The sequence below is a fragment of the Hyperolius riggenbachi genome, chromosome 3 (genome assembly GCF_040937935.1).
Source record: "Hyperolius riggenbachi isolate aHypRig1 chromosome 3, aHypRig1.pri, whole genome shotgun sequence".
In the NCBI taxonomy this organism is placed as follows: domain Eukaryota; kingdom Metazoa; phylum Chordata; class Amphibia; order Anura; family Hyperoliidae; genus Hyperolius; species Hyperolius riggenbachi.
The window spans coordinates 35,632,296-35,655,206 of record NC_090648.1 but is presented as its reverse complement, the minus strand read 5'-3'; the positions used below and the strand labels follow the sequence as shown (position 1 = coordinate 35,655,206).

The 22,911-nt window shown below is 48.6% G+C and overlaps 1 protein-coding gene across 1 annotated transcript in view; it reads right to left on the bottom strand.

The window, feature by feature from the left end:
• Positions 1–1,440: 1,440 nt before the first annotated feature.
• The window catches only part of LOC137560919 (protein mono-ADP-ribosyltransferase TIPARP-like), a 50,992-nt gene continuing 29,521 nt past the window's right edge, over positions 1,441–22,911 (bottom strand). The window contains exons 3-6 of the mRNA XM_068272091.1: positions 19,187–19,352; positions 17,136–17,323; positions 11,296–11,541; positions 1,441–2,254 (exon numbers count right to left, since the gene is read on the bottom strand). Of these exons, the coding sequence (XP_068128192.1) occupies positions 1,804–2,254; positions 11,296–11,541; positions 17,136–17,323; positions 19,187–19,352 (1,051 nt within the window). The 3' untranslated portion in view covers positions 1,441–1,803. The remainder of the gene's footprint in view (positions 2,255–11,295; positions 11,542–17,135; positions 17,324–19,186; positions 19,353–22,911) is intronic.

The window sequence follows — 22,911 nt, the reverse complement described above, 5'->3', positions numbered from 1 at the left end:
TTGACTGTTCAGAAAAACCACCACCACCAGCTTAGTGGCAGCCTGTAGGACCAGCATAAGGAGAGTGAGAGGGGAGGAGGGAGGAGCAAGTCATCTCCAGAAGTCTCAATGGAAAAACAGGTCAATAGAACCTCAACAATTCCAACTTGAGTGTAAACTTATAGCAAATTGGGGCTAGGCCAATCCAAATCACCAGGAAGTGAATAGGATTGTCCCAATTCAAAGCAGCAAACGATTCACATTAGATCTGCATGGGATTATCAGCATCAGCCATCTATGGTCACCAGTAGGCATCGTCAATGAGATACTAAGAATTCCAAGCTGATGGAAATCTTATGCCAATTTTTTCAGTTTACTACCTTCTCTTGGTCCATTTCCAAGCTGCAAACATTTTCCAAAAATGAACATAAGCTAAGCATGGAATTAAGAGCACCTCATTGACCATCCCTGGTGGTCAGTGTCAGAAAGACATTGTAAATGTTACAGCCAGAAGCCAACGAAGAACGTCTAAATAACTGACAATTATCAGACTTTGGAAAGCCAGAACGTGATCTGACGAGACTGGCCAGCCAAGTACTGGACAAAGGGCAAAGCATCAACTTAACTGGTGGTGGGAACTTCCATTCCCAGGCTACTCAACCCTCCCCATTGTCCTCTCACTTCTCCAGGCTGCACCACCATGTCCCCACTCTGATGAAGAATATAGACAGTGCAGCAGCCAGTCCCAGCTCTCCAGCTTTTTACTTCAGCCTATTGCCGGTATTTGCTGCTGTATAGGAAACATTTTCATAGGACAGCGAAAACCGGCAACACAGAGGCTGCATGAAAAGCTGGAGAGACCACAGAGGCGTGCTGCGACTGGCTGCTGACCTGTCTATTTTTCTGCCGCCAGAGTGAGGGGACACGGAAAGAGGAGGGACGAAGGTGCAGCTTGGAGAGGTGAGGGGACACCGGAGCAAAACTTAAAGAGAACCCGAGGTGTGTTTAAAGAATGTTATCTGCATACAGAGGTTGGATCTGCCTATACAGCCCAGCCTCTGTTGCTATCCCAAACCCCACTAAGGTCCCCCTGCACTCTGCAATCCCTCATAAATCACAGCCGTGCTGTGAGGCTGTGTTTACATCTGTAGTGTCAGTCTCAGCTGCTCCCCCGCCTCCTGCATAGCTCCGGTCCCTGCCCCCGTCCCTTCCCTCCAATCAGCAGGGAGGGAAGGGATGCAGGTGGGGACTGGAGTTCTGCAGGAGGCGGGGAGAGCAGCAGACCGACACTATAGAGATAAACACAGCCAGCTCTGACAAGCTGTTTGTCAGCAGCGTGACTGTGATTTATGAGGGATTGCAGAGTGCAGGGGGACCTTAGGGGGGTTTGGGATAGCAACAGAGGCTGGGCTGTATAGGAAGATCCAGCCTCTGTATGCAGATAATATTCTTCAAACCCACCTCGGGTTCTCTTTAAGGCAGGTTGAGGTGCCTGTGAATTGCAGATATGGACGCTGAACTTTGCCGTTTTGCTCTTGTCTTTGAGACTTGACTGGTCAGCTCTCATCAGGTCACGTTATGCCCATCTAAAGTCCGAAAGGAGCAAATTCCTCACATTAGTTTGCACTTTGAAGTATTGGCCGCCCGGCTTCTGAAGTGACCAACTTTGGGGTCTGGCCATCACCTAAATAACAAATAATCATACATAAGGTTTGATATTTTCCAGATAAACACAATCTCTTTTTCCCCCCACTACTGAAAACGAAGTATGTGGAATGGTACCGCATTCCCTTCAAAGAGTTAATTTTTAACGTCAGGCATCCTTTAATCCAGATGGAGCACATTTTGCAGCGCCCGATACTTGATGATGAAATATGGGTAGACTTGGTCGTTGTCGAAAATGATGAATATGTTTGGTCGCTGGGGCCTGTCCACACACGAGTCATACAGAAGACTAGATTCAGAGGTCCTGTTCAACGGTGGCGGTCGGGTGTAAGAGGGGTTTCCCAGTGCTGGACGTCCCACCAAGACTTTGGCAAGGAACATATAGTGGTCACCCTCTTCGGTGGGCGGGGAGTAGTTGTGAGAGTAGCTGGCGTCCCTGGCAAAGTAGCTGCCTTTGCCGTAAATAGTTGCATGTCTTCCTGAGACCCGCGGGTCAAAGTTTTGAGTACAAATGGCCTTTAAGTGGGATGGGCTGGTGCCGTGGAATAGGTACCGTTCCAAGCAGCCATATTGGGCGTCTTTAAGGTGGTTTTCCATGTACGTCTTTTTCCTAAAAAAAAAAAAGTATAATGAGAGAGAATAACGAAGGCTATAAAAAAAGGAATGTAAATGCCTGAAAAGCTTAGGGAACCTAAAGCGGGGCTTCCATATTTATTTTGTTCTAAACAATACCAGTTGCCTGGCAGTCCTGTTGATCTATTTGGCTGCAGCAGTAGTGTCTGAATCACACACCTGAAACAAGGATGCAGCTAATCCAGTCAGACTTCAGTCAGAGCACCTGATCTGCTTGCTTGTTCAGGGTCTATGGCTAAAAGTATTAAAGGCAGAGGATCAGCAGACAGCCAGGTAACATGCATCGCTTAAAAGGAAATAAATAGGACAGCCTCTATATCCCTCTTGCTTTAGGTTTCCTTTAAGGCCAATCTCTACAGTTCTTTTTTTTAACTATGCCTTTCCTCCTGCCATACCTGACCAGTGGCGTAGCTACAAACCTCTGGGCCCCGATGCGGAATCTGGATGTGGGGCCCCCCCCCGGCAACAACAGCCCCCCCTCCCCCGACAACACCCGACGGATGCACACACATATCAAAATCCCTATAGCCAGCTATAGGTACCCCCAGTATAGGTAGTCAGGCATAGGTAAGCCAGTATAGTTGCCCCCGGTATAGGTGAGATAGGCAGGCGCCGCCGGTATAAGTTAGATAGATAGGTGCCCCCAGTACAGGTTAGCTAGGTGGGTGCCTCTAATATAGGTAGCCAGAATAGTTGCCCCCAGCGTAGGTTAGATAGGTAGGTGCCCCCAGTATAGGTTAGTTAGGTAGGTGCCTCCAATATAGGTAGCCAGTTTAGTTGCCACCTGTATAGGCTAGCTAGGTGCCCCCAATACAGGTTAGATAAGTAAGTGCCCCCAGTATAGGTTAGATAGGTAGGTGCCCCCAGTATAAATTAGATTAGGTCGGTGCCCCCTAGTATAGGTTAGATTAGGTAGCTGCACCCCAGTATAGGTTAGATTAGGTAGCTGCCCCCCAGGATAGATTAGGTAGCTGCCCCCAGGATAGATTAGGTAGGTGCCCCCAGTATAGGTTAGATGAGGTAGCTGCCCCCCAGGATAGATTAGGTAGCTTCCCCCCAGGATAGATTAGGTAGCTGCCCCCCAGGATAGATTAGGTAGCTGCCCCCCAGGATAGATTAGATAGCTGCCCCCCAGGATTAGGTTAGAATAGGTAGGTGCCCCCCAGGATAGATTAGGTAGCTGCTCCCCAGGATTAGGTTAGATTAGGTAGCTGCCCCCCAGGATAGATTAGGTAGCTGCCCCCCAGGATTAGGTTAGATTAGGTAGCTGCCCCCCAGGATAGATTAGGTAGCTGCCCCCCAGTATAGGTTAGATTAGGTAGCTGCCCCCCAGGATAGATTAGGTAGCTGCCCCCCAGGATTAGGTTAGATTAGGTAGCTGCCCCCCAGGATAGATTAGGTAGCTGCCCCCCAGTATAGGTTAGATTAGGTAGGTGCCCCCCAGTATAGGTTAGATTAGGTAGCTGCCCCCCAGGATTAGGTTAGATTAGGTAGGTGCCCCCCAGGATAGATTAGGTAGCTGCCCCCCAGGATTAGGTTAGATTAGGTAGCTGCCCCCCAGGATAGATTAGGTAGGTGCCCCCCAGGATAGGTTAGATTAGGTAGCTGCCCCCCAGTATAGGTTAGATTAGGTAGCTGCCCCCCAGGATTAGGTTAGATTAGGTAGGTGCCCCCCAGGATAGATTAGGTAGCTGCCCCCAGGATAGATTAGGTAGGTGCCCCCCAGTATAGGTTAGATTAGGTAGCTGCCCCCCAGGATTAGGCTAGATTAGGTAGGTGCCCCCCAGGATAGATTAGGTAGCTGCCCCCAGGATAGATTAGGTAGGTGCCCCCCAGTATAGGTTAGATTAGGTAGCTGCCCCCCAGGATTAGGTTAGATTAGGTAGGTGCCCCCCAGGATAGATTAGGTAGCTGCCCCCAGGATAGATTAGGTAGGTGCCCCCCAGTATAGGTTAGATTAGGTAGCTGCCCCCCAGGATTAGGTTAGATTAGGTAGCTGCCCCCCAGGATAGATTAGGTAGCTGCCCCCAGGATAGATTAGGTAGGTGCCTCCCAGTATAGGTTAGATTAGGTAGCTGCCCCCCAGAATAGATTAGGTAGCTGCCCCCCAGGATAGATTAGGTAGGTGCCCCCCAGTATAGGTTAGATTAGGTAGCTGCCCCCCAGGATTAGGTTAGATTAGGTAGGTGCCCCTCAGGATAGATTAGGTAGCTGCCCCCAGGATAGATTAGGTAGGTGCCCCCCAGTATAGGTTAGATTAGGTAGCTGCCCCCCAGGATTAGGCTAGATTAGGTAGATGCCCCCCAGGATAGATTAGGTAGCTGCCCCCAGGATAGATTAGGTAGCTGCCCCCAGGATAGATTAGGTAGCTGCCCCCCAGTATAGGTTAGATTAGGTAGGTGCCCCCCAGGATAGATTAGGTAGCTGCCCCCCAGGATAGATTAGGTAGCTGCCCGTCCCCATAATGGAGGGGGGGGGCGCAGCCCGACCTCTCCCTCCCTTCCTCTCCCCGGGGCCCCCCCTCAGATGCAGAGTAAGCGGCTAACGGAAGCGCTATAGGCAGAACTCACCTCCGTCCCTGGTTCCAATCGCCGCTGATCTCCTCTCTGGCTGGCTCTGCATAGATGCTTACACACGCAGCTTCCTGTTTAGCCGGAAGCTGCGTGTGTAACAACATCTATGCAGAGCCAGCCAGAGAGAAGATCAGCGGCGAGTGGAACGCAGGGAGGTGAGTTCTGCCTATAGCGCTTCCGTTAGCCGCTTACTCTGCATCTGAGGGGGGGCCCCGGGGAGAGGAAGGGAGGAAGAGGTCGGGCTGCCCTCCCCGCGGCTGCGGCTCCCTCCTACCAGCGCGAACGGGCGCATGGCCCTCCAAACGGAGATGGGCCCCCCGGGCCCCTCCCCCGCCTCCTCTGGAGCCGGGCCCGGTCGCCAAGGCGACCGCTGCGACCACGGGCCCTACGCCCTTGTACCTGACCTGTGTACTTTACCTTTCCAACCACTGAGACTGTATGGTGTATAGCCAGCTTACATGAGATGTGAGAATGCCCCTGGCTGCCAGTTGTTTACATGTTATTCCTCTTTACCAGTATTCTGTATCTGTAGACCACTATTCCCCAGCAATGCTATGGGCCTGACAGCCTCCACTGGCCTCAAATCACTAAGTATTAGCGCATTCGGTAATGCTGAAAATAGCTTATTTTATCGATCACCTTCCCAAATTCACTAAACTATTACCCCACTGAAAATTAGAATTACCGACTAGTGAGGTAAGTTACCAACTTGTGCGGTAAATGCCTCAGGAAATGTCAAGAAATTGCAATGCACAAAAATTTACCCAATCGGTAAACCGCACAAAAGTGTTCGGTATTCTTCTCCAGCTCTGACCAGCCGATAACGCACTCTTTCCATGCTCTCTCTGTGCGGTAACTTTGATAGACAGGGAGCGCCAGGCAACCAATAGGGAGCGCCAGGCAACCAATGGGGAGAGCCACACAGCCCTGCTTCTCACCCTGATTTGGTCCGACACCCTGGAAGGCGGGACTTCACTCCCACAGAGCAGAAGAAGGAGGCATTTTTTGAGGCTTTTCTGCATCCCTATAGATATGAATATCTGTATATTTCTATACAGAAAAGCTCCCCCTGGTGTCTGCGTCTAAAGGGATGCTGGGGATGCACTGGACAGAAAACCCCAGACTCACAGCTTCCTGCCTGACCTGCTCCACAGCTGGTAAGTGACACATACCTAGCAGAGGGCTTAGTGGATTAAAGAGAACCAGAGACGAAATAAAAATGATGTTCTACATACCTGGGGTTTCCTGCAACCCCATCAGCCTGGATCACTCCCACGCCGCCGTCCTCCGCTGCCTCTGTCCGCCGGTACCGGGTCCCGTCATTTCGGCCAGTCAGGGCCAGTCGACGCAAGCGCAGTGCGCTCCTTCCGTACTGTGCAGGCGCATGCGTAAAGAGCCGGAGGGAGCCCCTGTGTATGCGTAGAACTGGCCGCGTCCGGCGGAAGTGACGGGACCTGGTACCAGCAGATAGAGGCAGCGGAGGACGGCGGCGTGGGAGCGATCCATGCGGATGGGGCTGGAGGAAGCCCCAGGTATGTATAACATCTTTTTTTAACATCCGATCGTCTCTGGTTCCCTTTAAAGAGACACTGTAGCGAAAAAAAAAATATGATATAGTGAATTGGTTGTGTACTATGAATAATTACTAGAAGATTAGCAGCAAAGAAAATATTCTCATATTTTTATTTTCAGGTATATAGTGTTTTTTCTAACATTGCATCATTCTATAATATGTGCAGATTACACAACACTCAGCATTCAAAATTATTCTTTCAGAGCAGTCTGTGAAGTAATGACCTCTCCTCTGGCAGAGGAGAAGTAAATAGTTGAGATAATAAAAGTCAGATAACAGCCCTCTCCACGACTTTGGAAGTTGTGGAGCTTAATGGCTTGTTTGCATAGCGATAACAACTGGAGTTTCTTAACTCTTCCTGTACTGGAAACAATTAGACTGATGTATCTGATCTTAACCACCCTGGCGTTCTATTAAGATCGCCAGGGCGGCTGCATGAGGGTTTTTTTTAAATAAAAAAAAAAAACTATTTCATGCAGCCAACTGAAAGTTGGCTGCATGAAAGCCCACTAGATGGCGCTCCGGAGGCGTTCTTCTGATCGCCTCCGGCGGCCAAAAGTAACACGGAAGGCCGCAATGAGCAGCCTTCCGTGTTTTGCTTACTTCGTCGCCATGGCGACGAGCGGAGTGACGTCATCCGCCTCCGATCCAGCCCTTAGCGCTGGCCGGAACTATTTGTTCCGGCTGCGCAGGGCTCAGGCGGCTGGGGGGACCCTCTTTCACCGCTGCTCGCGGCGGATCGCCGCAGAGCGGCGGCGATCGGGCAGCACACGCGGCTGGCAAAGTGCCGGCTGCGTGTGCTGCTCTTTATTTCATAAAAATCGGCCCAGCAGGGCCTGAGCGGCACCCTCTGGCGGTAATGGACGAGCTGAGCTCGTCCATATCCCGCTAAGGTGGTTAATGTTTTATTTCTTAGCTGTGCTACATATACAAATCATATCATAATTTTTTTTTCGCTTCAGTGTCTCTTTAATACATGTTTGTTTGGAAAATAACCAAACCTCCACTGCATGGAGGAAATCTTAGTGAAAGTGAATTTGGGGGGGGGGGGGGGTGTAAAATGCAGAATGCAGTATTTTACCGAATAAAATGATTTTAACAAACTGCCCTTAGTGAATTGAGGACATTGTCTCTCCAAGACTGCCTTGTCCTTTCACTGACTACCACCAGGTGTCCTCAGCAGTCCTTACCAGGGATGCTCAACTTCGGATTCGGGAGATACCCGGATAGTTGCTATCCGGATATCTCCCAGTAAACCTGTGCGGCTGGGCGGGGGGGGGTCAAGCTTACCTCTCTGACGTCTTCTTTGGTCCGTCCCTCGGAGCCTCCCACGATGCGGTCCACGCGCGTCACGTGACTACAGACACTTCCTCCTTCAACCCGGAAGGAGGAAGTGTTTGTAGTCACAGGACCGCTGCGTGGAACGCATCATGGGAGGCGCCGAGGGACGGACCGAAGAAGACGTCAGACAGGTAAGCTTGACCCCCCCCGCCCAGCCGCACAGGTTTACTGGGAGATATCCGGATAGCAACTATCCGGGTATCTCCCGAATCCGAAGTTGAGCATCCCTGGTCCTTACCAGCAATAAGGCCTACCACCTTACTCGGAAGTTGCTAGGACTACCTGAACTCCCGGTTCTATTGCCAGGTTCTTGATATCCCTGGTCTGACCCCTTGCCGTGTCTTTTAGATCCGGATTCTGTACTGCGTTGCCCTCCTGGTTCTTGATATTGCAGCACTCCGGTCTGGAGTTTTTGCAGCCTGGGGCAAACCTGTGAGGATGCGCCCCTCTTAAGACAAATAAGGGCTATTGTAAGTAAGCAGTTAAAATCTGCCAGAAACAACAGGTTTTGGACTAGTCCATCTCCTCATGGGGGATTCTCAGGGTTTTTCAAAAGCATTTCTGTGAATGGCAGTTGCTAAATCGAATTGCCAAAATAGTGTGCAGGTGAGTAGGGAGGCTGGCTGGTATCTAAAGGCTCATACACACATCAGACTATAGTCTTTGGAAAATGAAAGATCACAGACCAATCTTACCACCCTTCATGTAGTATGAGAGCCATACCTTCACAGTCTTTTCTATGGAGCTGAACTCCCCATCAGACAGAAATCTTTGCAAGATGCTGCACACACAGATGCTGTACAGACACAAAAGATCAGTATCTGCAAAAGATCTGTTCCTGCCAAAGATCCGTTCCTGCAAATTTCATTCATAGTCTATGAGATCTGCAGATCATCATACACACCTTGTTTAACTGACATTCATCTGCAGATCAGACAATCATCCGCAGATCTGAAAATCCATCCTGGTGGATCTGATCTGCAGATGAATGTCAGTTAAATCATGTGTGTATGAGGATCTGCAGATCTCATAGACTATCATTGCAATTTGCAGGAACGGATCATTGGCAGGAACAGATCTTTTGCAGATACTGATCTTTTGTGTCTGTACAGCATCTGTGTGTGCAGCATCTTGCAATGATTTTTTTCTGATGGGGAGTTCAGCTCCATAGAAAAGACTGTGTAGAGTATGGCTCTCATACTACATGAAGGGTGGTAAGATTGGTCTGTGATCTTTCATTTTCCAAAGACTATGGTCTGATGTGTGTATGAGCCTTTACTATTTTGTCAGTTAGACTTAGCAACTGCCTTTCATGAAATGTTTTGGAAAACAAAGAAAACCCTGAAAATCCCCCAGGAGGAGATGGACTAGTTCAAAACTTGACAGTCTGTTAGATTTTAAATGCTTATTTTTTTTGCTGTATTGGTCCTTTAACACTGGGGAAAGGTTAGGCTTATGTCGGCCACACACTAGGCAATCTTACCTGTTGATATATGGCAGATTCGATCACTGTGATCGAATCAGCTGGAAATCGTTAATGCAAACGTTGTCCGATCGATTTTTTTGTACGGAATCAATCGATACAGTAGATTTCACAGGACGAAAAATATTGCTCGACTTACGGCAGGTTAGGAGCACATTGCTAGGGGCGTTTGATGTAGTGACGACTAACGCAGAATGTTGGCAGTTCCACCTGTCCCGCGTCCTCCTGGGTCCAGTGGTTTAACTTCTCCTCTTCCCTGTCATGTGACACAGGTAGTCATGTGACACAAGTTGAAGACGGTTAAAATCTGTGAGCAATGTGTGGGCAGCCAGTAGATCCCTCTCTGATCACATTTAATGAGAGAGGGATCTATCGGATGGTTCATCTGGTGGCCATGTATAGATGTATGGCCACATTTATGCATCAGAGAAGGGGCTAAGTGGCTGGATGGTGTAATGGTTAAGGGCTCTGCCTCTGACATAAGAGACCAGGATTCAAATCTCGGCTCTGCCTGTTCAGTAAGCCAGCACCTATTCAGTGAGGAGACCTCAGGCAAGTCTCCCTAACACTGCTACTGCCTACTGAGAGCCCCCTAGTGGCTGCAGCTCCAACGCTTTGAGTCCATCAGGAGAAAAGCAAAATACAAATGTTCTGTGTCTTGTCTGTCTTGTCTAGGGATGGGGGATTGGTTTAGGTTAAGGCAACGGATAGTCGATATGTGCCAAAACCACGGAAATCCGCATGACTAACCCAAACAGCAGAGAATCGGTAATTATATACCTATACTCTACTTATCGGGAGTCGGCACCCACAGTCGCAGTTCTGAACCCACCGGATAAGGTGAGTATCTGGTGACCCTAACATTGACTCCTCCTCCATTAGCAGCCTACATCAACCCTCCTCTCAGAAGATGCTCCAGAGGTGATCAGGACATCGACCAAAAGTCCCCATGTGACATCCTCACTACAGCTATGGGAGAAATCTGTATCAAGGTAACCTTCTTCATGTCAGGTCTTGTAAAGAAGGGCTTTATTAAAAAAAAAAAATAATAATATAAAGTAAGTAGGCAGCCAGAGAGGTTCTCATGTCTCTACATGGTAAAAATCACTTATGGGTTATACATATGCTATTGATTATGGGACAGTAGAGACGATTCACAACATTTATGTTAAAGGAAATCTAAAGCATAAAAAAAACTAAGTTTACTTACCTGGTGCTTTTTGCAGCCCTCTGCAGTCATCCTGCGCATACGCATATGCGCAGTAGCCTCGCCATAGTCGTGCTAGCGGCACTGTCTGAGCTCCTGCTGGCTCTCCTTCTGCCTGTCACTCTCTCATGACTGTAGGGAGGCTACTTCTAGTTCAAAGGTCCTGACTAGTACTAATCGGTGCCTACTAACAGGACTTATGGCGGACAAAAGGAGGGGGGGGGGGCAGAGGACACAGCCTGCCGAAGGATGCCATTAGCAACAAAAGTATGTACCCCATTACACATCTTTTTTTGGTCTCGGATGCCCTTTAAAGTGAACCAGAGATGAAAATAAACGAATAAGATAAACAGTTGGATCTGTCCTTCTACTCCTAAAAATGACTCTTTTAGACATCTCAAGGTTTTATTTTATGTATAAACATTTACAAAGCAGATTTAATGTTTCGTAGTCTCTGCTCAGTTGCATTGTCTCAAGAGTCCCAGAGTGAAAAAGCATGAACTATTTACCTTTTTATCTTTTCCTCTCACAGTAAAAAAACCCAGGTATCTGCTTAGATGTGAAAGAGCCCTTAGGACAGTGTTTTATAGCTGTAATTTGTTATCAGTTTAGCCGACTGAGTCCTGACTGGAGAAAACCTGTCAGTTCCATAGCTAATTATAAACTCTCTTTCAGGCAGGGAAAAAAGAAAAGGAGCACAACATGCTTTCCACTGTACATACACATGTCTATCTCATCATGTCATCTCTGGTACACTTTAAGCTACGGTCCTGAGTGTTTATCTCCGTGAACTATCAAACCATAAACTAACTAACAATGTAGAGTCACCCGATGTTCATACCGAGAGTACTTTTCACATTGAAAGTAGTTCTGTATTCGGGAGATCTCCTCGATGACGTACTTGGACTCCTCCATGGTCTTATGGAAGTAGGTGTAGACATAAAAGTATTCGCTGTCCATAGAGGCCACAGTGCTCTTCTCATAGATGAGGGAGGTATTGGTGATGCGCCAGTGAACGGGGTACCTGATGTCTCTCCATGAACACGTAGCGACGTTCGAGGCGTTATGGGAGGCACGAGAAAAGGCCCTGCAAAAAGTAGAAAACATGGATATTCTGAGTCTATTAAATGTTCTAAAACAGTGTGGGGGGGGGGGGGGTCTAATTGCTTCTCAGTAGAATTCAAGTATTTGTTCATGGAGAAAGGCAGCAGAATACAGCAGTACAGTACAGTCCCCGAATTCAGGCAATTGGAAGACTCAACTAACCGGCATGCCTGCAGGGATAACAGGGACTGGTTTTTTTTTTGGTGGGGGGGGGGGGGGGGGGGTTTGCCTGCCATAGAATACTTACCGAGCCTCCAGTGATCTCCTGCAGCTCCTAACAGCTTCTGGCATCCGTACACGGCTCTGAGAGTGTCACCTGACCCAACATGTGAAAGGGTGTTGGACAGCCACCAGGAGATACAAAATGTGGCTGGAGGCTCGGTGAGTATTCTATCCTGCATCGGGTAAGGTTTGTGCATTTTAGGCTGGCTGCTTAAAGGGAACCAGAACGTTTCACACAAAATAAACATATCAGTTGATAGCTTGTAAAGAATAAATGCTCTACCTGATAATTTCGCCGCTCTGGTGTGCCTTTTTTAGTGTTTTTTATCCATTATTGCTCCAGGAAAAATCAAATATGGCCGCCGGCTCATATCCCTTCTGCTTCCGGGTTAGGAGTTGTTCTGGATGTGCTGTCTAGGCTATATGAGACTAGGCTGCTATCTAGGCTATATGAGAAAGGCTACTGCAGCCTTTCAGCTGTGTGCTTTAATTTTGGTATGATGTGCAGCTGCCTGTAGGAAGTGTCTCTAATTGGAATGAAACTGCAGCCATCATTATCTATGCAGAGTGCACACAGATCATATATTGCAGCCACACTTGTCTGTTTCAGAGATTCTCTCTCAGCAGCAGCAGCCCCTCCCATGTCATCACAGCTCTCAGTATGCAAAGCAGGAAATCTGTGCCAGGAGGTGGCAGGCTTGGGCTTGAAAAGACTCCACAGAAGAGTGACTCAGCTATGATTACAGGTCAAACCTAGACTGAGCCAGTCAGGGATTCTTATCACAGCTTCTAATAGACTAATTAAGCAGATAAGAATGAAACTAAAAGCAGGGTAGGTGTTTACTGTCATGTTCCCACTAATAAATGTAATAAAATACATGAGGGTGCTTCGTCTCTGGTTCTCTTTAAACAGACTCTGTACTTAAAAAAAACACTCTGGAGGATACTTACCCCAGGAGGGGGAAGCCTCAGGGTCCCAATGAGGCTTCCCCATCCCCTGCAGCCACAGGGAAACCAGCGCTGGCTCCCCTGAATCCTCCCGCAATCCTCCCCCAACAAGCCTGACAAGAGGATTTATTTACCTCTCCTGGATCCAGCGCAAGCTCACTAGCGGCTCTTTGTTCGGGCTAGGCGGAAATAGCCGAGTCCGATTGTATCTGCTCTACTGCACAGGCGCAAAAGGAGTCGCGACTGCGCAGTAGAGCGGAACGATCGGGTTCGGCTATTTCCGCCTTAACCCAAAGGAAAAGCAGCTAGTGCGCCTGTGTAGGATTGTAGTAGGTAAATATTTACCTCGCCGCACTTCGGGGGACCCGGGTACTTGAACGGAGGAGGATGAGGGAAGCCTTGTTAGGATCCAGAGGCTTCCTCTTCCCGAAGTATCCCCCAGAGGGCTTTTATTTTAACAACCAGCAAGCACATGTATCGGCATCAGGCGATCCCATCTGGTGCCGGATACCAGCGACTTTGCTGTACAAAGTTAGCAGAGATGGCTCATTGGTTGGTGGAAGTAGACATCCCTACAACAACCCATGTCTACTACAGACTCCTTATGCCGCATACGTGTGAAAAGAATGCAGCGGTAATTTGGGTTCTGGAGACAGCAGCTAGAAGAATAACGGCAAGATTACTAATATTCTACTATTGGGAAGTGGAAATTTCGATCGTAAAATATCTGTACATTTTACTATTGCTAAACCTGACCCTATTCTCACATGAGCCCTTTCCTCTACAAATGCCTAACCCTGACCAACCTTTACCACCAAATCCGCCAATATTTAAAGAGAACCTGAGACGAGGAGGTAAAAGAATTCATACCAAACTAGGGCTTCCTCCAGCCCCATGACCATTGTTGCCTCCTTCGCCGTCCTCCCGGCTGGCTCCCTTTGCCTGCTATGGGCTCCTGTAATGCTCTTTCAGCCACGTCGTGAACGCCTGCTGCGTTCAAGTCACCAAGAGCATTCTGTGCCTGCACAGTACTACCTGCGCAGGCGCAGAACGCTCCTGACGACGTGAACCAGGCAGCTGGGCCGCGCATGCGCAAAAGAGCACCACTGACGTGACAGAAGAATTACTGGGGCCCATAGCAGGCGAATGGAGCCACCTGGGAGGATGGTGAAGGAGGCATGGGGCTGGAGGAAGCTTAAGGTAAGTATGAATTATTTTAGGTATTTAATGAGGTATTTGGTGGTGATGTCATATCCCCTGACGAAGGCTGAGGCTGAAATCCTGGATTGGGAAATCACCACTTTATGTGCAATAAATCAGGCTTTACTTTGCAAGTATAGTGAGTGGCAATGTGGTCAATTACAGGCGCAGTCTGCACTATTTCTGCTCCTCATCTTTGCCGCAGTGGCCGGGCTGCCTATGGAGTTTGTGAGGAGACGGATTGGTGCAGGAGAGAAACCTATAGCTGTCAAAGCCGCGCCATCTCACATTCAATACAATACAATACCATTTCTATGGCACTTTTCTCCCATAGGACACAAAGCGCTTAGGCTCTCTCAGATTCAGTAATTGGTAGTAGGATGAAGTATTCACACAACAAAAGATACAATTCTGCAAATGCCAAACTAAACAAGTGGGTTTTTAGTCTGGATTTAAACACCTCCGGAGATGAAGCTGTCCTGATCTGATGTAAGGAGTTCCAAAACGTAGGAGCAGCATGACAGAAGGCTCTGGGACCAAAAGTTTCCAGATGGACTCTGGGTATAACTAGATTATTAGAACCTGTGGATCTGCGTGAGATTGCAGGGAGTGCTACGCAGCTGTAACATATCTTTCATGTATCCAGGGCCTAGATTATTCAGGGATTTAAATGTCAGTAGGCCGATCTTGAATAGGACCCTCCATTCTATAGGTAGCCAGTGAAGGGAATGCAGGACTGGCATTATGTGGCAGTGACGGGGTTGGTTGGTTAGCAGTCTGGCAGCAGTATTCTGTATCAGCTGTAGTCGGTACAAGTCCTTTTTTGGAAGGCCGGTGTAGAGAGCATTGCAGTAGTCCAGTCGGGATGTGATGAAGGCATGAACTAAGGTTGGCAGATCTGGGGGGATGAGGTGCTTGATATTTGCAATGTTCTTCAGGTGAAAATAGGATGATTTCACCACAGCAGAGATTTGAGTTCTGAAGTTTAAATCCCCATCAATTAGAACTCCCAGGCTACGCACATGATCAGAGCTGCGTAGATCCGTGCCTCCTATTCCCAGTGGTGAAGACTGCAAGTTAAGTTGTTTTGTTGTCATGCGCTGCCCTCCGATCCTCCACCTTTCGGTTGGCTGGATGTCATGTGACCAAGCTCGAGAGGAGAACAGAACTTTGCAGCGATCAAGGAAGCTATGAGAGCGGTACACACCGGGTGGTAAGATTACTGCTTCACATACATTGTCATCTGAAACACAGAGCGGCTTGAGGAGGCTGCTGTGAAAGGCATTGATGACTCGAAGCGCAGCAACCACCGCCGTATGGTGTAACTTCTCTTAGTAACCACCGCATTTTAGCAGGAAATATTCCTGCGTACTGAACAATGACGTGACTTTTTCTCTTAGCATAAGTTTGGTTTTAAAGAGTAACTGCTAGGTATAAAATCAAAAATCAATTTTCTATTTTTATCTCTGAAACAAGTAATACGGATGCTAACCAGGCAATCCAAAAAGTTAAAAATCACCCTTACTTTTATTCTCTATAGAATATAATTTGCCAGGTCCCCTGGCTCTTATTTGGTAAATCGGCCACAAAAGAGGTTGCAGGGCATGCTAATTCAGCCTGATTGGCTGAAGCCTCTGACCCTCACCTCTGTTCCTCTCTGATTGGCCGCCTGGTTTCTCAATGGCTCTGCTTGGTCGCAGTTGCTAAGGCGCAGGGAGGGGGGGCCAGAAGCTGTCCTCTGTCACTGTCCTCGGCCCCCTCCTGTAATGTGCCATGTCTGCACCCTCTTCGCACTCCTGTCACATCCGCATCGCCCCACATCCCCCCTTGGCATCTCCTATCCTCCCTGCACTATTACAGAGCACAGTGGGGGAGGGATAAAAGCAGCGCACACAGACTCACCTACTAATGGTTCCAGGCGCTGGAGTTCCCATCTATAAAATCTGCACTACTGCCGGCAGTAGAGTATAGACGAGAACTCCAGCGCTTGGAACCATTAGTTTGCCTACTAATGGTTCCAAGCGCTGGAGTTCTCGTCTGTGTGCGCTGCTTTTATTTCTCCCCACTGTGTTCTGCAGTAGTGCGGGGAGGAGGGGAGATGCCAAGGGCGGATACTTCAGCCTGTGGGACCCAAGATGGGCCCCGTGGGCTTGATTGAGAGCAGCGGCTCGCACAGGCGCACACAGACTCACCTACTAATGGTTCCAGGCGCTGGAGTTCCCATCTATAAAATCTGCACTACTGCCGGCAGTAGAGTATAGACGAGAACTCCAGCGCTTGGAACCATTAGTTTGCCTACTAATGGTTCCAAGCGCTGGAGTTCTCGTCTGTGTGCGCTGCTTTTATTTCTCCCCACTGTGTTCTGCAGTAGTGCGGGGAGGAGGGGAGATGCCAAGGGCGGATACTTCAGCCTGTGGGACCCAAGATGGGCCCCGTGGGCTTGATTGAGAGCAGCGGCTCGCGCAGGCGCAGTGAGGACGAGCTCGGGGTCGGCCTCCGTACCGTGCACGGAGACTGGGGCGGCGGCGCAGAGCGGATCGGTCAGTGTGGGACAGTTGGCTGCAAGGGGCTGGAGAAAGCCCCAGGTGAGTAAAGCTCATTTTGTAGATTTTCCCTGATAACTCCTTTAACCATATTCCCACACAAGCCCACCCTCTATCGATGCCAAACCGTAACGGACACCCCATCATCAGGAATGTAACATGCCCAAATGGCAAGCCTGCAGAGACAGGTCCAGATCAGTTTTGACCAAGGAGCAGCCTTATCTAAGGATAAACCTCAACCACACCTTACAAGTCACACACACACACAGACAGACAGACACACACACACACACACACACACACACACACACACACTGTACACACACACACACACACACACTCTTACTTCCTGCGCTGAAAGGAGATCTGTCCCTGTCTATGGCTATTATGACAATTTCATGCAGTGCTGTTGAGCGGCACGCATCTTGGGTCAGCCAAAGGTTTTTGGCCAAAAATACGGGAAAGTCACACATACACAATGCAATCTCACTCGCTATTTATGGGGTGCCGGCCGTAAGCCCAATATTTTTAACAGGCACTTCTCTTACTTCCGGGGTGTGGCTACAGCTGCAATTATCATCATGGTCTATGGAGCGTCCATTTTACCAAAGTGCCCCCGGCGTCCAAATTACGTACGTCTCCTCCTGCCTGCTCCTCTTATTACCTGGGCTTTCCATTCATAAGGATGGGGGACCTGTATATTGGGCGTCTCCTCATCCTCCGTTTAGTCTCAGTGTCCAGGTTGGTTTGTACCATGTTGATTAGGTCAAGGGAGTACTTGTGACGGCCAGAGGAGTATAAGATCCTTTCATACTCATTTCTGAGTCCATCTTTTATGCATTTCACCCCGCTCTGCATGAAAAAAGGTGCAAAAAGATAGCATAGGTTATTGCAATGTGCTATTATATGTTTGTATCATGCCATTTTATGTTGTGTCATGCTATTTTATGCTGTTTGCGTAGTATACCTGTGTAAGCTACGTATAACAAAGCAATATTTGCCAGGTAGCCTGTAAAAAGTATGCCATGACACGCCACGCCACGGAAACTCTGAAAAACAGGAACGTTCAAAAACTTTCGACTTTCAAGAGAACCCGAGGTGGCTTGTAAGAATCCTATCAGCACACAGAGGCTGGGTCTGCATATAATGCCCAGCCTTTGTTGCTATACTGTCTCCCCCTCAGGCCCCCCCTGCGCTCTGATGTCCCAAATAAATCCAACTGCCGTGCTAGCAACACGCAGCGTGTCGCTAGCAGGCTGTTTACATCCACACTGTCACTCTACACTGCTCCCCCGCCTCCTCCATATGACCGCTCCCCGCCTGCGTCCTTTCCCTCCAATCAGCGGGGAGGGAAGGGTCGTAGGCAGGGAGCGGCGATATAGAGGAGGCGAGGGAGCAGCGGAGAGTGACAGTGCAGATGTAAACAGCCTGCTAGCGACACGCAGCGCGTCGCTAGCACGGCTGTGTGATTTATGGGGAACAGCAGACCGCAGGGGGGGGGGGCATGGTGGGAGCAGTGTAGCAACAGAGGCTGGGCAATATATGCAGACCGAGCCTCTGTGTGCTGATAGGATTCTTACAAGCCACCTCGGGTTCTCTTTCACTGTTGATTAAAACATTCATGAAAACTAATTTCGCTTTGGCTCAGTTTGTACCAGTAAAAGATGGCCTACTTCCTAAATCCTCACCTTTAAGGGATACTGTAGGGGGGGTCAGGGGAAAATGAGTTGAAGTTACCCGGGGCTTCTAAAAGCCCCCCACAGACATCCTGTGCCCGCGCAGCCACTCACCGATGCTCTGGCCCACTTCTGGAATTTCTGACTTTAAAGTCAGAAAACCACTGCGCCTGCATTGCCGTGTCCTCGATCCCGCTGATGTCACCAGGAGCATACTGCGCAGACCAAAGACCATACTGGGCTTGTGCAATACTCTCCTGGTGACATCAGCGGGAGCGAGGACACAGCAATGCAGGCGCAGTGGTTTACAGACTTTAAAGTCTGAAATTCCAGAAGTGAACCGAAGGCGGGGCCGGAGCATCGGTGAGTGGCTCCGTGGGTACAGGATGTCTGCGGGGGCCATTAGAAGCCCTCGGTAAGTTCAACTCATTTTCCCCCGACCCCCCCCCCCTACAGTATCCCTTTAAAGTGTACCCGAGGCAGCATGTGCATGATGAGATAAACATGTATGTACAGCACAAAACGTATTAATAAGGCTGTTTTACTTTCTAGGCATGGAAGTGGCATGGAGTAGTTAATTTCTAGGCATGGAAGTGACAGCTTCTGTCTTGTCAGTACCTTGTCGGGAATACAGTAAACATCACTGATAAGCAAAGCCATAAAAGTTTTCCTGTTAGAATACAACTTCTGAGGACAGGGAGAGATAAAACACATTATTTTCTGTAATAATTAGCGAGCGATTTTGTTTTCACACTGTGTATCTAGGCTACACATCACTAGGAGGGCAGCTGTTACATATTAATATACAGCAATGTACAGACATAGCAAGGGTTTCTGATGCTGAAACTAGGATAATTAACATAAAAATGGGTATCTAGAATAATGCAGCACATTCTATTGCTGTGCGCCCCCTAGTGGCTGCAGCTCTCAAGCATTTTGAGTCAGACAGAAGAAAAGCGCTACACGAAGGTTAGCATTACTCTATGTCGTTACAGTGCCTCTTTATGCGGCTAATGAGAATGAGGCCCTTTATCCTTACCGGCTCATATTCCGCCCACTTGTTCGGGTTTTCTTCGTAGTAATATTTGTAGACAGTGTGGAACTCCGCTTTCGTACAAGACGTGGTGGACAGACGCCGGATGCGGTCACACCATCGATTCCGCTGGATGGTCATCAGGTTGAGGTCGATCTTTTGTTTAGCATCTCTGACCAGAGAAAAGTACAAGAAATGACACGTGAGAGAGAAACATTTATTCCATAACAGACTACACATTTTATAGCGCACCTGAAGTGCCATATGGAGGCTGCCAGATTTAGCTCTTTCTGAGGCTGGGTGCACACATAGCAGAAACGCTAGCATTGCGTAAAATGCTGCATATTTGCCACTAATGGAAATCTATCGGGCGCAGGAAAAAAAACGCATATAAAAATGCATTTGCGGTTTCAAACGTGCGTTTTTAAATACGTTGGTTTTGTTGCATATTATGCAGGAAATCTGCCAGAACGCACATAATGAAAGTCAATGAGAACGCAATGGTATGCGTTTTTCATGCGTTTTTCCCCAAAAATTATTGGTTTTGCTGTATTTTTGCTTCCTGCTGTCTGGCAAGTGATTTGCATAAATGGAAACATAAAAAACGCATGGAAAGCTCATACAAAACGCATATGCATTTTGTATATGCACACCGCAAACGCATTAAAACGCACAAAAAACGCATCGCAAATGCACCAAAAACGCAAAAAAACACGAAAAAAAGCACACAAGATTAACATAAAACATGACATACAATGCAGCCTTTCACGCTATGTCATAGGCTTACACAGCCTAAACAATACTAGTTGCCTGGATGTCCTACTGATCTCCCTGGCTTTAGCAGTATCTGAATCACACACCTGAAACAAGCATGCGGCAAATCCGGTCAGACCTCAGTCAGAAACATCTGATCTGCTGCATGCTTGTTTAGGGTCCTTTAGGCTTCTTTCACAGTGGGACGTAACAGGCGCACGCTAGAGCAGCCTGTAACGCAGCCGACCGCACAATAATGAAAAAATCAATGGGCTGTTCACAGGCATCCATCTGAAAATGGCGCCTGCGAATAATGGCGCACGGTATTGCCGCTAATCCGTTTGCCGCTTATCGCTATTTAACGTTAAAGCCTTATTGTTATTTAACGTTAACGCCTTATTGTTATTTACCGTTAACACACAGAACCCTCTCTGTACCTATCCATAACCCCTAAGACCCCCCTGGTGGTGCCTAACCCTAAGACCCCCACGGTGGTGCCTAACCCTAAGACCCCCCTGGTGGTGCCTAACCCTAAGACCCCCCTGGTGGTGCCTAACCCTAAGACCCCCCTGGTTGGTGCCTAACCCTAAGACCCCCCCTGGTGGTGCCTAACCCTAAGACCCCCCCAGTGGTGCCTAACCCTAACCTTGACAGTGTTACATTAAATCCATTCCCAGTTTAGCAGTTAAATTACGTCTGCAGTTTGGCTTATGTAGGGCGCTATTGATAAATAACGTTAGTGTGTGCCACTATTGATAAATAACGTTAGTGTGTGCCACTATCGATAAATAACGTTAGTGTGCGCCACTATCGATAAATAACGTTAGTGTGCGCCACTATCGATAAATAACGTTAGTGTGTGCCACTGTTGATAAATAACGTTAGTGTGTACCACTATTGATAAATAACGTTAGTGTGTGCCACTATCGATAAATAACGTTAGTGTGTGCCACTATTGATAAATAACGTTAGTGTCACCAGGGTGTCACCCTGGACTCCGCACTCTCCTTCACTTCCCACATCCAAAACCTCACTAAGTCCTGCAACTTCCACCTTCGTAACATCTGTAAGATTCGCCCTTTCCTGACCTCTGCCACCACCAAACTCCTCATCCATGCCCTCATAATTTCCCGCCTTGACTACTGCAATGCCCTGCTGTCTGGTCTCCCTATGACCCGAACAGCCCCACTGCAGTCCATCATGAATGCGGCAGCCAGAATTATCCACTGCTCCCATCGCTCCACCACGGCAGATCCCCTCCTAGAATCCCTCCACTGGCTTCCTATCCAGTCCAGAATCAGATTCAAGATACTGTGTCTGACCTACAAATCTGTCCACAAAACCTGTCCAACCTACATTTCCGATCTTACTCAGAGGTACACACCTAGCCACTCACTCCGCTCTTCCAATGAACTTCGCCTAACCGCCCCCCGCATCACCCAGTCCCATGCACGCCTCCAGGACTTCTCAAGAGCTGCTCCAACACTATGGAACTCCCTACCTCCACCCATTAGGGCAGCCCCCTCCTTCAACATCTTCAAGAAAGCCCTCAAAACTCACCTTTTCACTCTGGCCTACTACCCCTCACAAGTGCTCTAAACCTACAGCTGAACTCTGGTCCCCTACCATTCGTGTCCTTACCTCTCCCTCTAGATTGTAAGCCTTTGGGCAGGGTCCTCCTCCTTTTGTGTCCTACCTGGTCATGCACCTCCATTACTGTGAACCCATGCTATGCATCTGAGTGAACCTAACTTGCCTAATCTCCATGCTCCATCCAATGACTGACCAAGCATTACCTTGTACTCATACTGTGCTGTGTGATCTGGTTTTCTTGTATTCCTGTATTGTCATATTGCTGTATGTCACCCCTAAATATTGTCTGTAACCTAAACTAATGTTCAGCGCTGCGTAATATGTTGGCGCTTTATAAATACAATAAATAAATAAATAAAATAGTGTGTGCCACTATTGATAAATAACGTTAGTGTGTGCCACTATTGATAAATAACGTTAGTGTGTGCCACTATTGATAAATAACGTTAGTGTGTGCCACTATCGATAAATAACGTTAGTGTGTGCCGGTTTTCTTCTTTTTTCCCTGTACGCCATTATTATGCAGTACTAACGATAAATAGCGATAAGCGTATCTTTTTAATGCGGCGCCATTTTTATGCATAGGCGCTGTGCGCCATTATTCACTGATCCCGTTCACAGTGCCCACGTTGCGTTACAGTGTAACGCTACATGTTAAGTGAAAAGTACTGCATGCTGTACTTTATACACGTTATTAGCCGCGTTAGACTGTGTGCACATGCTCAGTAATGTTTTGCACGAGGAGGAGGGGAGAGTCCGCTAGCGATCCCAGCCACATGGCTAATTAATATTCACTGCACTGCAGTGTTTTCTTCCTGGAGTGGCCGCATATTGGCTGGCGGGACCACGTGATGCCGAGTGTTCCGCTCACGTGGTCTCCACCGATGCATGCATCAAAAAGTACGCATCACGGACGCATCAAGATGTAGCGTCCTCTAATACCACCACCATGCGTTGCGTTAGGGGCACGTTATGCAACCTTAACGTCGCATCTAACGCAACGTCCTGGTGTGAAAGAGACTTTACTAAAAGTATTAGGCCAAGGTTCACACTTTTTAAATGCGCTCCTGTGCATTGTGCAGCACATGCAGGGCCGGCCCGCTCATGAGGCGGGGTGAAACTTTTGCCTCAGGCGGCAAATTTCTAGGGGCGGCATCCGCCCATCCGTGGGTGCGGGGGGGCCGGCCGCCGAGCTGGAGGGGTAGCGGGCAGGACGGGGGTATTGTGGCTAGCGGTGGGGAGGGGGGTCGGATCCCCCCTCCCTCGCCTGGGTCCCCCGATCTGCGCTCCCCTCCAGCTTTAAATGGCGAATAAGCAGCGGACAGTAAAAGGCACGGGCGAGGGAACACTCACCTTCCTCGTTCCAACGTGCGCTCCACTGACGT